At 45.8% G+C, this 14891-nt stretch overlaps 1 protein-coding gene across 4 annotated transcripts in view; it reads right to left on the bottom strand.

The window, feature by feature from the left end:
* Window positions 1-14891, bottom strand: part of Nap1l4 (nucleosome assembly protein 1-like 4) — a 46078-nt gene that overhangs the window by 10989 nt on the left and 20198 nt on the right. For all 4 annotated transcript variants that reach the window (XM_013021120.1, XM_013021119.1, XM_013021121.1 and 1 more), the window contains exons 5-10: window positions 14172-14313; window positions 13749-13835; window positions 11715-11846; window positions 8098-8169; window positions 3163-3302; window positions 1111-1256 (exon numbers count right to left, since the gene is read on the bottom strand). In XM_013021120.1, the coding sequence (XP_012876574.1) occupies window positions 1111-1256; window positions 3163-3302; window positions 8098-8169; window positions 11715-11846; window positions 13749-13835; window positions 14172-14313 (719 nt within the window). The remainder of the gene's footprint in view (window positions 1-1110; window positions 1257-3162; window positions 3303-8097; window positions 8170-11714; window positions 11847-13748; window positions 13836-14171; window positions 14314-14891) is intronic.

Genomic DNA, 14891 nt, shown 5'->3' on the forward strand with positions numbered 1-14891 from the left:
GCTTGCCTTGCATGCATGAGGCCCTGGGTTCGATTCCTCAGCACCACATAAGCAAAAAGAAAAAAGCCGGAAGTGGTGCTGTGGCTCAAGTGGTAGAGAGCTAGCCTTAAGTTCAGGCCCCATAAATGACAAAAATAAATAAATAAATAAAATAAATTATTCAACTTGTGGGTGGAAATAGGTGGGAAACATTGGGAATTTGAGGGAAGGGGTGATATTGTCCTAAAAGAAACGTACCCTTTAACTGACTTATGTAACAGTAACCTTTCTGCTGTACATCACCTTTATCATAACAATTAAAAAAATAAAAAATAAAACCAGTTTAAAGAAAATGTCATACCCGCCAATATGCCTAATGCAAAGGTACCATAGGAATTTTCCCCAAACAGGGAATCTGAGCACTAAATCAGAGCACTAAACAATTCTGTTCCCCAAACCAGCACAATTTTCTATCTTTTAGGATCAAAGTCAAATTGCAGGTAGTGACCACTACAATAAAACACAAAGGAGTGTATCATGAGGGCAGTGTGTTAGGTGAAAGTTCTATGTTCAGCCAGGTGCTAATGGCTCACACCTGTAATCCTAGCTACTCAGGAGGATGAGATCTGAAGACCAAGGTTTGAAGCTAGCCCAGCAGGAATGTTTGTGAGGTTCTTATCTCTAAGGCTAGAAGTGGAGCTATGACTCAAGTGGTAGACAGCTAGCCTTGAACAAAGAAGCTCAGGGACAGTGCCCAGGCCCTAAGCTTAAGCCTTAAGACAGGCACCAAACCACCACCTGCACCCCGCCCTCCCCACCAAACAAACAAACAAAAAAGATGACTAAAAAGATTTAACAGGTGATGGAGAACCTGCACAATTGACTAGCTCCAGGAAGGAAAGGGAGAAAGCAGCTCAGACACAGGTAAAGACCACACCTTTGCTGTCCCGTTGACAGTCCTACTGTCCCAGCTCCTTGCCTAGAAAGCTAACCATTCACCAAAACCAGACCCAGGATGCAGCCGTCATTTCCATCTGAGAAGCATAGTACGGAACTCTGAGACAGGAAGGCATACATCAGGGCAATGAAGTGATTTCATGTGAGCACAGAAGACACAGCCCTCTGGCTTACCTTTCAATGGGTTGAAGAAATTGAAGAAGGACTCATTGGGCACCTGTTTAGTAATAGTTCTGACGGTACCCCGGCCCTTATGCTTCTGCTTTTTCTTGATAGTCTTTACTGTCACATTTTTCCCTTTCTTCCAGTCGATAGTACACCTGCAGAAACAACACAACTTTTGTGGGTACACTCCAGGGAAAAAACTATGATGCATACAAGAAACAAGCCACAGGGTCTATGATATACCTGGAAAATCTGATATAACCAATTGCTAATCTGAGTACTACATAGTCCCTGAAGTTCATCTGAAGGCTGGCTAATGAAACTGGCAGTATTCCCCCCACTCTGGTTGTCATATCTGCCTCAAGTCTCAAGCTTTTTTTCTGTTGTTGGTTGTAGGGCTTGAACTCAGGCCTTTTTTGCTCAACACTGAAGCAGTACCACTTTGAGCTACAGCTCCACTTCTGGTTTTATGGTGGTTAATTGGATGGAGATGGTCTCACAGATGTTCCTGCCCAGGCTGGCTTTGAACTGTAATCCTCAGATCAGTTTCCTGAGTAGCTAGGATTACAGGCGTGAGCCACCATCGACTGGCATAAGCCTCAGACTTCCTCATGACAATGGGCATTATGCTCCCAAGCTGCTCAAGGACTCTCAAACAGGTGAAAAGGACCATTTAGTCAGCACAGTGGAGAGTAGAGTCATCCACTCACATGTCCTATATGCCCAGAGGTCAACTGTGTGAGCCAGGCTGCTGTGAACATTGCTGACCTGCCAGGGCACTCAGGACACCTGCTTCTGACACACCATCACCTTGCATACAGGTACTCCTGGTGCAGCTGACATGCTGCTCAACAACACATCTGAAGGAAATAGGCATGTGATGCACATCTGTAATCCTGGCACTCCAGAAGCAGAATTTTAACTTGGAGGCCAGAGTTCCAAACCAATTTAGACTACAAAGTGAGACCATGTTTCCCAAACCCCAAAAAGACCCAAAACAAAAACAAGGGCTGGGAACATGGCTCAAGTGGTATAATGCTTATCTAGCAAGCATGAGGCCCTGAGTTCAAACCCCAATCCTGACAAGACAAACAAATACAACACAATGAGGCTGGGAAAAGGTTCAAGTCTATAATCCTAGCTACTTAGAAGGCAGAGGTGGGGAGGAGGATTACAGTTCAAGGTTACCCTAGGCAAAAAAGTTACCCCATCTCAACCAACAAGCCAGGTGTGGCAGTAGACACAAAGCATAGACAGGAGGGGATGGTGCTCCAAGGCCAGCCAGGCAAAACATTAAAATCCTGTCTGGAAAATCAATGACAAAGCAAAAATGGCTGGGAGGAGAGGCTCAAGTGGCAGAGTGCTTGTCTATCAAGTATGAGGCCCAAGTGTTGTAAGCACATACACATGTACATTCACCCAGTTACTTTAGCCATTCAAGTTGAGTGGGACTTTAATAAAGCTCTAAACTACTTATTCAGGGAGATTATTTTCAGTGAATAAGAGCAAGTATTTTAATTCAAATATAAACAATTTCCTCTAGTCAAAACCATCCAATAGGAATTGATTCTAAGCTAAATCCCCTCCTTTAGTGGTCTGTGGGGAATGAAATCAACATGGATCAAAATGCAAAGATATTACCAATTTCCAAAGCCACCATCTGATCATACTCCTGACTGGGACTGAACTGCACTGTCTGTTCAGCAAATACGTACTTGGAGGAGCTTCAATTTACAATGTCTAAACCCCAATCCCTGCCCCCCCTCAACAGAAACCCAATACTGTTCTAAACCTGTCTGAACTGATTTGCATCTTCCCAGGTGCAGACACCCTAGCTACACACTACCTGCTTGCAACTTACTCCAGGACTGCATTTAAATCCTGCTAGACCCTTAAGTAGTTCAAGTCTTGCTTACATTATTATTGCTTTATTTTGATTTTCAACCTGCAAGTAAGGGATGACAGGATCGAACCCATCCCACCGAGTTGTATCTTTCCATCTTAAATTCCAATATTATCTCCTGCTTTCTGTTTCAGAAAGACAAAAAGACATTTTCTTACCCGTCACAGTCCACGATTTCAGGACCTTCAAAGGAGAAGGGATCGGCCTTGTCTGGCTCTGACTTCATCTTGTATGTTTTTGTCAGAACAGGATTGGTAAAGTAGTCATTGGGCTCAAAGTGGAACTCTAACACAAAAGACTAGAGCAGAGAGAACAGTGCCACTTAAAGTCTAAAAATAACTAGCAACAGATTCCACTGGTTTTGCTGGAAATCACCACCCACAGCTGAGCCTGCTTTCCCTCTCAGCTCCATCCTCCACCCTACTGGCAAAGCCTAGGGAAGCCTCCGGAGGAGGGTACAAGAGAAATGAGAGGTTCGTTCCTTCTTTCCTTCCATCCTCCCTACAGAGTACTTCCAGAGCACCATTCAAATCTGAGCAAGAGCAGGTACAAGAAGAAACAAAGAATGTGCACAGATCTGACAGAACGGGGTGGGGGGTGGGAAGCTAGGCACTGGTGGCTCATGCCTGTAATCTAGCTAGCTACTCAGAAGGCTGAAATTTGAGGATCAGGGTTCAAAGTCAGTACAGACAGGGAAGTCTGTGAAACTCCTATCCAATTAATGACAGAAAAAAACAAAAATGGTGCTGTGGTTCAAGTGATAAGAGTGTTAGCCTTGAGCAAAACGTGCACAGGGATGGTGCCCAGGCCCAGAGTTCAAGCCCCAGGACCAGCAAAACAAAACCAAACAAAAAATCCTAATACCTAACGCTAAGCACTAGTGGCTCACAGCTGTAATCCTAGCTACTCAGGAAGCTTGAGATCTGAGGATTGATCTGAGGTTCAAAGCCAGCTCAGGCAGGAAAATCCATGAGACTCTTCTCTCCAATTAATCATCAAAAAGCTGGAAGTACAGTTGTGACTCAAGTGATAGAGACAACACTAGCTTTGAGCAAAAATGCTGAGAGAGCGCACCCAGGCCCTGAGTTCAAACCCTAGTACCAGTACCCCAAAACTGCCCCTACTTCAACAACAAAAACCCACCACTCAACTCTCAAGTTACACCATAAGGTATAAAAGTACTGTGTAGAGCTAGTCAGCCCACTGGGATACGGAGAATTCTCTCAGGTGATAACCAGATTTATAAAGGGCCAAGTGGTAATATACAAAGTTAGCAAGATTACAAGTTAATTCCATTTTGAAGAATCTGTTTTATCTGAGGAAACTAAGCAAACTATGGGGATGCATGCATTAATGTGCAGATTCTTCCTTAGCCCTATTTGTAAGGAAAAAATTGAAAATGAGCTTGGTTAAGTCATTTAGAAAGAGGGTTCACAAAACTGACTGGACTTGATTGCCCCTGCTGGTGCCCACGCTGCTGGGTCTCTGCGAGCTTCTGAGTACTTTGTGCTTTAGGCTCTCCTCATATGAACACTGCAAGAATGACGGTTTGTGAAGGATGAGGCCTGGAGAGCCCATCCACTAGAAACAAACCATCAACCGAAGGGAAATTACAAGACTAACTATGTGACTAGCTAAACAAACCACTTCCACAGAAGAGAAAGAAAAAAACTCTGGGAAGGAAGGTGAGGATGCAGGCTTCGGTTGGACCGAGTCTGCCAGCAACTGCTGGACCCCAGCAAGCAGCTGCAGAGACCTGCGTGAGGACAAGGCACCAAATGCATGACAACTCTTGGTCCTTCACTGCTCTCAGCTTTGGTGCAGGTATAGGTAGGGTTATTTTCTCCTTTTCCTACCTCCCTTTCTAGATGGTTCTGAGTCTAAATTTGGGCCTTGCATTTCCAGGCAGGTGTTCTACTTGGGCCACATCCACAGCCTTCCTTTTCCTACATTCCTCAGGTTTTCCTATCTTCATCCACTCTGACTTTGTTTCATAAAAGTAATCTAAAATAAGCTGGGAGTGTGGTTCAAGTAATAGAGTACCAGCCTGTCATCAAACCCCACCACTGCCAGCCGGGCGCTGGTGGCTCACGCCTGTAATCCTAGCTACTCAGGAGGCTGAGATCTGAGGATCGCGGTTCAAAGCCAGCCAGGGCAGGAGAGACCGTGAGACTCCTATCTCCAATAAACCACCAGAAAACCGGAAGTGGCGCTGTAGCTCAAGTGATAGAGCATTCGCCTTGAGCTGAAGAGCTGAAGGACAGCGCCCAGGCCCAGAGTTCAAGCCCACGACCGACAAAAAAAAAAAACAAAAAACCACCACTGCCAATAAACAAACAAACCCCATTTACCATGTCTACTCCAAGTACTCACTCCATGCCTCCTGTGTATTGCAAATCCCCAGTTACTGGGGAGTAAGGGTTATTTGTGAATATTCAGGGTTAGAGGTATGGTCCAAGTAGTAGAATACATGCCTAACAAGCACTGAGTCCCTGAATACAAACACCAGAAACCATTACCACTGAAGAAAAAAAAAAGGTAATCTCAAAAACCTGAAGACAGCCAGACACCAATGGCCCACACCTGCAATCCTAGCTACTCAGGAAACTGAGAGCTGGGGATCATGGCTCAAAGCCAGCCTTGGCAGGAAAGTCCATGAGACACTTATCTCCAATTAACCACCAGAAAACCAGAAGTAGAGCTGTGGCTCAAAGTGGCAGAGCTCTAGTCTTGAGCAAAAAACTCAGGTATAGCACCCAGGCCCTGAGTTCAAGTTCCACAATAGACAGACAGACAGACTGAAAGAGAGAAAGAGAGAGAAAGAAAAAGAAAGAGAAAGAGAGAGAGGATTACTTCACTGCCAAGCAGAGATAAGGTAAGGTTGCCTTGTGTAAGTAGGACACACGTACACACACATGCTAGTCCAGTACACACTCAACTGTGAAGATTTTTTAATGCAGTTGTCACTGTTGCCAATGCTCATGCTAAGAATAACTCTCACATATACAACCCATGGTTAAGAGCGGACAGAAGAGCAGGGGGAATGTGGAAGTGGTCTTAGTTGCTACAATTCTGCTCTAGATTTGGAATTATTTCAAACTACAAGGTCAAAAAATTTACTAGTATAAAGAAGTGTGGAAAAGTACTGCTGGCTAGAACATAATACTGCCAGCTGGGGCCTTGTACAGATACACGTCCAAGAAGCTGAACTAGGAAATTAAGCACAATGCAGGCATTGACTACACCCCAGTATGCCCATTATGATGCCATCATTAGAATAGCCACAAGTTGGTAGCACATATGGAAACTATGGCCAGGGACACAACTTAAACTTGTACAATGAAGCCAAGTGCTGGTGGCTCACACCTGTAATCCTAGTTACTCAGAAGGCCAACATTTGAGGATCGAAATTTGAAGCCAGCCAGGGCAAGAAAGTCAATGAGACTCTAAAGTAGAGCTGTGGAGTAAATGGTAGAGTACTAGCCTTGAGTACCAAAGGCCAGGGACAGTGCTCAGCGAGTTCAAGCCCCAGGACTAGCACAAAACAAAAAACTTGTGTGATAGAACTTTGTGATCATGCTGTGTGTGCTGGCAGGTAGTTTCTGGTCAAGAGACGTCCCCAGAGGATGTCTGCTGCGTGCTCCAGTGCTAGAACTCATGACTAGAGTGCTATCCTTTGGCTTTTCTCATTAATGGCTGATTCTCTACAGCTGAGCCATACCTACAGTTCTGCCTTTTGCTAGTTAAGGAAGTAAGAGTCTACTGAACTTTTCTGCCTGGGCTAGTTTCATATCCTTATCTTCAAATCAGCCTTACAATTAGCTAGGATTACAGGCTTGTGCATAGAAAAGCAGGTGGCTTTTATAAGGGGAAAGAGGAAGGAACTAGGTTTTGGTCTACAAGGTGTGAGCAGAAGACAACAGTGGTTGAAAGGGGAAGACAAATGGCCCCAGGAAATCATGAAACAAGTATGCAGTAAAAACAGTAAAAGCAAATTTTAAAATGAATGAAAATAAACAAGGGGAAAAAATGGAAGACACAAGGGAAAATGGATCAAATGTAAAAAGTGCAGATCACAATGAACACTCCCTCTGCATACAACAAATGTCTGCTAGTTCAAAACTAAAATTCAAAGTAGAAAGAAGTGAAAGCCAAAACCACAGAGAATCTTGAAGATGAGCCACTGCTATTCCCCTCCCTCCAGGATTTGAGATAACAAAGCTCCACACTGGACTCCGTCCACTAACTATGAACCTGGGGCTCTGAGACATGGAGGGAGGTAAAGATCTGCGACTCTCAGCCCCAACATCTCTACCTCCCAGCCCCTCTGGACATGTCCCCAAGACCTGAAACTGACAGCCACCAGTCAGACAATCAGTCATGTGTCACTGGAAATGCTGTAGCACTGGAATGGAACCCACCAACCACAGCCAGCCAGGCTGACAGGTTACGAACAGTGCTCCTGAAAAGGGCCAGGCTTAGGCCTGGGTAAGGTAAGGCTTATCTCCCCAAGTGACAGGCAGGCCTACTCACTCATGCAAACTAAGGGGTGGAAAGACATTTCCAATCTTTCCTACAGTTATTTTTAACTACTACAGCTGGGTAGATTTCTTTCCTCAGCGTCCTGAATGAAAGCAATGCTCGTATTTGTGTACATACCTCCCACTCTTTCACCCTAGCTCTGAGATGGGGCCTCCTATGATGCATACCCAGGCTAGTCTTGACCTCATGTGCTCGTCATCATCCCACTTCAGCCTCCCAAGTAGCTGAGATTCCAGGCACTCAGCACCACATGTGGCAATCTCCCATGTCTTTAAAACTGAACATTTCCATCCACTATGTGTAAACCTGTGAGATACCTAGGAAATGTACAGCATTACCACCATCTGATGATGACACACAAAGGCACCACCACAGCTCAGGCTGAACCCAGGCCCTGTGCCACATGTCCACAGCATGTCTACATGGCTAACTGTCTAGGCTCCCAAGCACAGTGCTGAGTACTGCTTCGAGCCACCTAGCACTGAGTGCCAAGAACAGGGTTTTCTGCCCTCAGCTCCAGTCCGCTAGCCAACAAGCATGATAGTACTCACCATGGGCTGTCCAGGGGCCGAAAATTTTACTTTAATATCTTGCAGGTGTTTCAAGATTGGTTCATCATATTCCTAATCAAAAAGAAAAAAAAAAACCCAGGGTTTTAAAAAGATCACAGTTGCTATGTTCGCATGCATTCTTGCCCTTTGCCAAGGAATAATTTCAGCAACTCAGACGTCTACTAACCATGTGGTCTTTGGGTGGCAGAAATAATATATCAAATCCATGTGTCATCTGTTTCTGCCTAGCACAGTGGTAAACATCAATACCTGCCTCCACTGCCATCACCTGCCACCAACCAAGACAACATATCTGGCCTTCTGCACCCAAGGAAACAGAGAAGAATGCCAGAAATCAGAAAAGATGAGTAAATCAATTGCCAGCCATGATAGCCAGTGTCCCTTGCTGTGGCAATCAATATCTTGATTCCACAGTATATAGTCATTCCACAAGAACATACAGCAAGCGTGCAGCCTAAAGGAGATTACAGCTCATATGTAACTGTATGCTTATAACTGTCCTTATTCCAATCTACTGTTTGTCAGAACCTCTAATTTTATTCTTTTTATTAGTTGTGGGGCATAAACTCAGGGCAGGGGCTCTGTCCTTAAGCCTCTTTGTGCTCAAGGCTAATGCTCTACCACTTGAGCCACAGCACCACTTCCAGCTTTTGAGTGGTTAATTGGAGGTAAGAGTCTCAATGGGAATTTTCTGCCTAGGCTGGCTTAAACAGAGCAGCCTCCTGAATAGCTAGGATTATAGGCGTGAGGCACCAGCGTCTGGCAGTATCTGTAATTTTAGAGTCCAGTAAGAAAAAGCAGGAGAGGGCTGGGAATGTGGTCTAGTGGAAGAGTGCTTGCCTAGCATGCACAAAGCCCTGGGTTCAAGTCCTTGGTACCATATATACAGAAAAAGCTAGAAGTGGCACTGTGGCTCAAGTGGTAGCGCTCTAGCCCTGAGCAAAAGAAGCTCAGACAGGGCCAGGCCCTGAGTTCAAGCCCCCGGACTGACAAAAAAAAAGAAAAAGAAAAAGCAGAAGAGATGGGGCTGGGAAGGTGGCTCAGTGGTAGAGCGCTTGCCTTGCATGCATGAGGCCCTGGGTTCAATTCCCCAGCACCAAATAAGCAAAAAGAAAAAAGCCAGAAGTGGCGCGGTGGCTCAAGTGGTAGAGCTCTAGCCTTGAGCTGAAGAGCTGAGGGACAGCGCCCAGGCCCATAGTTCAGGCCCCACGTCCCGACCTCCCTACCCACCCCCCACCCCCCAAAAAAAAGCAGAAGAGGAAAGAAACCCAAATTCTCATTATGATGTGCTAGCGGACAGGTGCTTCATTTGCAACATGGAGTTACTTTTGTTTTCCCAGTCCTGGGGCTTGAACTCTGGGCCAGGACACTGTCACTGAGCTTTTTTTGCTCAAGGCTAGCACTCTACCACTGGAGCCACAGCACTACTTCCAGCTTTTTCTGAGTCATTGATTGGAGATAAGTCTCACAGACCTCCTGCCTGGGGCTGGCTTTGAACCACAATCCTCCTGTCTCAGCCTCCTGAGCAGCTAGGATTACAGGTGTGAGCAACTAGTGCCTGGATAACTGAGTTACTTCTTAACCCTAAAGTCTAGCACTAGACTGGAGAATTTCTTAAGGTTCTACAAAGAACTGGTCTGGTAACTGTCACCTTCCAACTTTAAGCTTTTTTATGTTTTGTTCTAGAGATACCTAGCTCAAACTGGGAGTAGACATGCTTTGTGGCTTAAATCCTGAAGCACTAACATGGCGGCATGAGAAAAATGAAAAAGCCACCCCAGTAAAACACAGCAACTCTCCAAAGCCAAGGCAATGGATGCACAAGCAGCTGCCTCGAGCCTGTGCTGCCAGAGCAGGCAGGCAGCCCGGGTACAGAGTGGCACCAGGAGCAAGCCACTGCTGAAGCCCCGCTTCACTACTCCTTGCTCCACTCAAAGCGGGTCCCAACTAGGAGTGTGGGCACCGGCCAGGGGCACACCAAGTCCCACACACTCATCATACAGCAAGTCTTATAAGATCAATAGCGAATCCTCTGTTCCCCTGAATGGTTTTTCAGCCCTTGGAGCATATTAGAATCATCTGAGAAGCTTCTTAAAATACATAGAGGGAGGTGGGCACCAGTGGCTGATCATGCCTGTAATCCTAGCTACTCAGGAGGCTGAGATCTAAAGACCATGGTTCAAAACCAGCCTATACAGGGAAGTCCATGAGACTCTTATCTCCAATTAAAAACCAGAAAACCAGAAGTGGAGCTGTGGCTCAAGTAGCAGAGCACTAGCCTTGAGCTGAAGAGCTCAGGGACAGTGCCCAAGGCCAGAGTTCAAGCCCCATGACCACCACCACCACCAACAAAAACACAGAGGGCCGGGGTAGCTCACTGATAGAAAACTTCGTGTGAGGTCTGAGTTCCATCTCCAGCACAGAAAACAACAAGCAAGCAAGCAAACAAACAAAACAACCAAACAACCCTAACTAAAACAACACAAAACAGTGACAGCAGGCATGCTGGTACACATCTTAGATCAAGACAGGGAAGACTGTCAATTTGAGGCCAACCTGGGCTACACAGTCTCAACAAGGAAAAACAAAACTCAAAGAAGTCTCACTGTCTCGGTGTTTTGCTGTGTAACTACCCTAAAAGCCACCCTAGTAACTGTAACATACAATTAGAGGATACAGTTCACTCTCTCATCAGGAAAGCAGATTTATTTTAGCTGCCTCCCTGGTTTGGAAGGGAGTAAGAACCACACTGTGCTTCTCATCACTTTTTCTTCTACTTGTGATACTGGGTACAAAGCCCAGGGCCTTCAGCACATTAGGCAAATGCCCCACCACTGAGCTGTATACTCATCTCCTGCCTACATCCTTCATTCAGGTTTTGGCTTAGAATGGAAAAGCAAGTAGGCAGTGAAAATGCTGCACGGCAAATTTCTGAAAATCACAAAAATGTATTTGTAGTCTTGTGGAGGTAAATCACAGCTCAACTGTTTGAAAGGGACAGTGGTTTTGTTTTGTGGAAGACAGGTAATGAGATTCAGGGCGGGATTTCTCCTGTATCATACAACTTAATTTGATCCATTCCTTAAAAAAAAGGAAAACAAAACTAAACAGACCTTTTCAAGGCAAAAAACATTAGCAACATACTTTGTGTTGCGCAACATACTTAGCACAACAAGACTGTACCAAACCCACTTGAAAACATACTAAGAAGCAAGCAGATGTGTACACACACAGAGTGCTCCCCCACTGCACCAGATACCCCTGGCTGTCCTTAGGCTCCTTGCTGCTCACCGTAGTAGGGCCCGATGCCTGCAGGAGAAGCGCTAGACATCTATAGGAGGTCCAACACAGACATATTGGGAACTGACTCACACCAGATCGGACTGAATTGCCAGCCCTGTTCCAAGAGCTGCAGAAGAGCAGAAGGTCTGGAGAGCAAAGATCCCTTCTCTGGGGTCAAGACTGCCACCCAAGCACCTGTCCTAAGAAGCACCCTTCCACTCACTCCCAAAGACCTCTGGGCATCCAGGTAAGCGTGTGTGAGTGAAAGCACAGGGCAGTCACTTTGGAAATCTGACAAGGGAGAAGCTGCCCACCTGTACGAGCTCACTGAGCATGTCCACGTTTCTGAAGATGGTAAACCAGAACTCTGGAATTCCTTTGGGATTTGGCTCTTCTGCTGCTGCTTCTTCTTTTTCAGCTATGGCTACTTTACTTTTCATGTCTCCCTACAAAATACAGATGGCAAGATAGAATAGCTACTGCAAAAATACCAGTACCTTTAGTCAATTATCAGACCAAAATCATCTCAGTTGCCTTCACATAGTTCTTCTGGGCTGCACTTAGACCCAACTCCAAAATCAACTGAGACTGCAAACATCAGCAACCTTGGGAAAAGTTGTCTGCTGCTGGCTTAGTGAACCTTCTGTCCCTGATGAGAACCAGGCCCCTGTATCAGTCTCAAGATTGACACATATAGGAGCTCATCTGTAATTCCAGCACTTAGAATGCAGAGGCAAGATTGAGTACTAGGCCAGCTGGGGCTACACACCAAAGCTTTGTCTCAAAGACAAAAAGCCTAGTTCAAAGATGATTAAAACCACTTGAACTAAGCATAAAACTCTATGACTTTGGGGTTAAAATGTGTGTAAGGAGGGAAGGTGGTGGGATTAAAAACTGCTTCAGGCCGAGTGCCAATGCTCATGCCTACGATTCTACCTACTCAGGAGGTTGAGATCTGAAGATCATGGTTCAAAGCCATCCCAGGCAGAAAAGTCCAAGAGAAAGTTATCTCCAATTAACCACCAAAAAGCTGGAGGTGGGCTGGGAAGTTGGCTCAGTGGTAGAGTGCTTGCCTCGCATGCATGGGCCCTGGGTTCGATTCCTCAGCACCACATAAGCAGAAAAAAAAAAAGCTGGAAGCGGCGCTGTGGCTCAAGTGGTAGAGCGCTAGCCTTGAGCTGAAGAGCTGAGGGACAGCACCCAGGCCCAGAGTTCAGGCCCCACGACCAGACCCCCCCCCAAAAAAAAGCTGGAGGTATGGCTCAAGTGATAAGGAGCACCACTCTTTTGAGTGGAAAAGCTAATGGATGGCACCCAAGCCCTGAATTCAAGCCCCAATAATGGTGTGTGCATGCATACACATGCATGCATACGGCTGAGTTTGTGGTTAGCAAGGAATAGTTCATGAGTTCAGGGCTGGGAAGGTGGCTCTGTGGTAGAGTGCTTGCCTTGTATTCATGAGGCCCTGAGTTCCATTCCTCAGCACCACATACAAAGAAAAAGCCAGACTCAAGTGGTAGAGTGCTAGCCTTGAGCTGAAGAGCTGAGGGACAGCACCCAGTCCCAGAGTTCAGGCCCCATGACAAACAACAAAAAAAGTTTATGGTGAGTTCAAACCCCAGTAATGGGGGAAAAATGCAAAAAAGAAAAAGAAAAATAGTATGTCCAGACGGACAAAGTTAACCTTATGGTAGGGTGAGGCTTCCCATACACTGGAACAGAACGGCCAATAAAGGTGAATAGAACAAGTCACAATGCCGACCCTTCCTTCGCTTACCTATCTCCAGACATGCCATGGCTAAGCAGCTGGTCTCCAGATGCCACCTGCCCATAGGCCCCAGCTCCCAGTCACTGAGGGCAGCATACAGCTGCCATCCAGGCTAACTTCATTTGGGGTGCTATCGATCTTTGCTCACCCAGCTCTATTTTGAGACAACGAGAGGGGCTATGGCTCCCCCTCGCTTGTTATGGTGAGCAACAGCACTGCCTAAGATAGCATATCTCTCTGGTGAGAGATCCAACTGCCCCAAACCAAGGGGACAACCTGCCAAGAAGTGCTTTATTGCTGCAGAGGATTGTTTTGTTTTTAAGATCTTTTTATTAGCATACTAATTATACAAGGGGGGGCTTTGTTGGACATCTCCATACCTGCATACTATAGATATACACCCATTATCCACACCTTTCCCCTAGACTTTCTCTTTCCTAAAGCAATTACAATGTTGTGTTTTCACACATGCATATAAAGTTCTTGGACTAATCACCCTCATCCACCTTCCTCTCTGGAAAGTTCTATTGATGATTTAGTTGCTGATTTCTAAAGTAACACAAGTCACACTTAAACTTACAGCCAACTTGTCCTCCTCCTCATTCTCACTGTGCCACTCTGACTCTGCATCTGTGGGTTCCACGTCACCAGTGATGAATTCTCTTCTCTGTACCAAAGTGAGACTGCATTAGAATTTTAGGTTATCTGGAAACTCAAGAGGCAACACACACACACACACACACACAAACAGTCTCCGACAAGTCCCTGGAAACTCAAGAGGCAACACACACACATACCACACACACACACACAGTCTCCGACAAGTCCCTGGGTAATGTGGTATTAAATGCACTCGACGGTATCCCACCTTGTCTTGTTTTGTTTTTTTGGGTCCGGTCGTGGGGCCTGAACTCTGGGCCTGAGCGCTGTCCCTTAGCTCTTCAGCTCAAGGCTAGCGCTCTACCACTTGAGCCACAGCACCACTTCTGGCTTAGTATCCCACCTTGTCAAACAGAGGCTGGTAGAGTGCAGCATACTTCCGCTCGAGGTCATGGACTTCCTCATAGAACTTGGCTTCTATGTGTGCGCACCTCACCTGCAGCTGTTTCAAAGCATTGATTCTCCTTTTGACTGCTTTGGGTAAGCTAGAAGAGGAACAAGGAATAATACATATTTGTGTCAATAATACAACATAAATTTAGACAAGCAGAAAAGAACTCTCAAAAATTGTTGAAAAAAGAACAAAAAGGCTGGCACTGCTGGTTCACAGCTGTAATCCTAGAAACTAAGGAGGCTGAGATCTGAGGATCACAGTACAAAGTCAACCTGGGTTGAAAATCCATGAGACTTATTTTTTTTGGGGGGGAAGGCGGGGGGTCAGTCCTGAGGCTTGAACTAAGAAGCCTGAGCATTGTCCCAGATCTTCTTTTGCTCAAGGCTAGCACTCTACCACTTGAGCCACAGTGCCACTTCTGGCTTTTTCTGTGTCTGTGGTACTGAGGAATCGAATCCAGGGCTTCACGCATGCAAGGCAAGCACGCTAATCCCAGTCTAGGACCATGCAGGGCCACGCAGACGTCCTCATGCAAAGACACTGAAGTGGGAAGTTTCTGTTGTAGAGTTTAAAACTTTTCTCATGTGTATGGAGAATTTCTAACATCAGAAGGAAAAAAAATCTAACCCATAAAAATGATTTTTTGAAAATAAAGCCCTTTAGCCAGGC

The sequence above is a fragment of the Dipodomys ordii genome, unplaced genomic scaffold (genome assembly GCF_000151885.1).
Source record: "Dipodomys ordii isolate 6190 unplaced genomic scaffold, Dord_2.0 Scaffold54, whole genome shotgun sequence".
NCBI classification, from domain to species: domain Eukaryota; kingdom Metazoa; phylum Chordata; class Mammalia; order Rodentia; family Heteromyidae; genus Dipodomys; species Dipodomys ordii.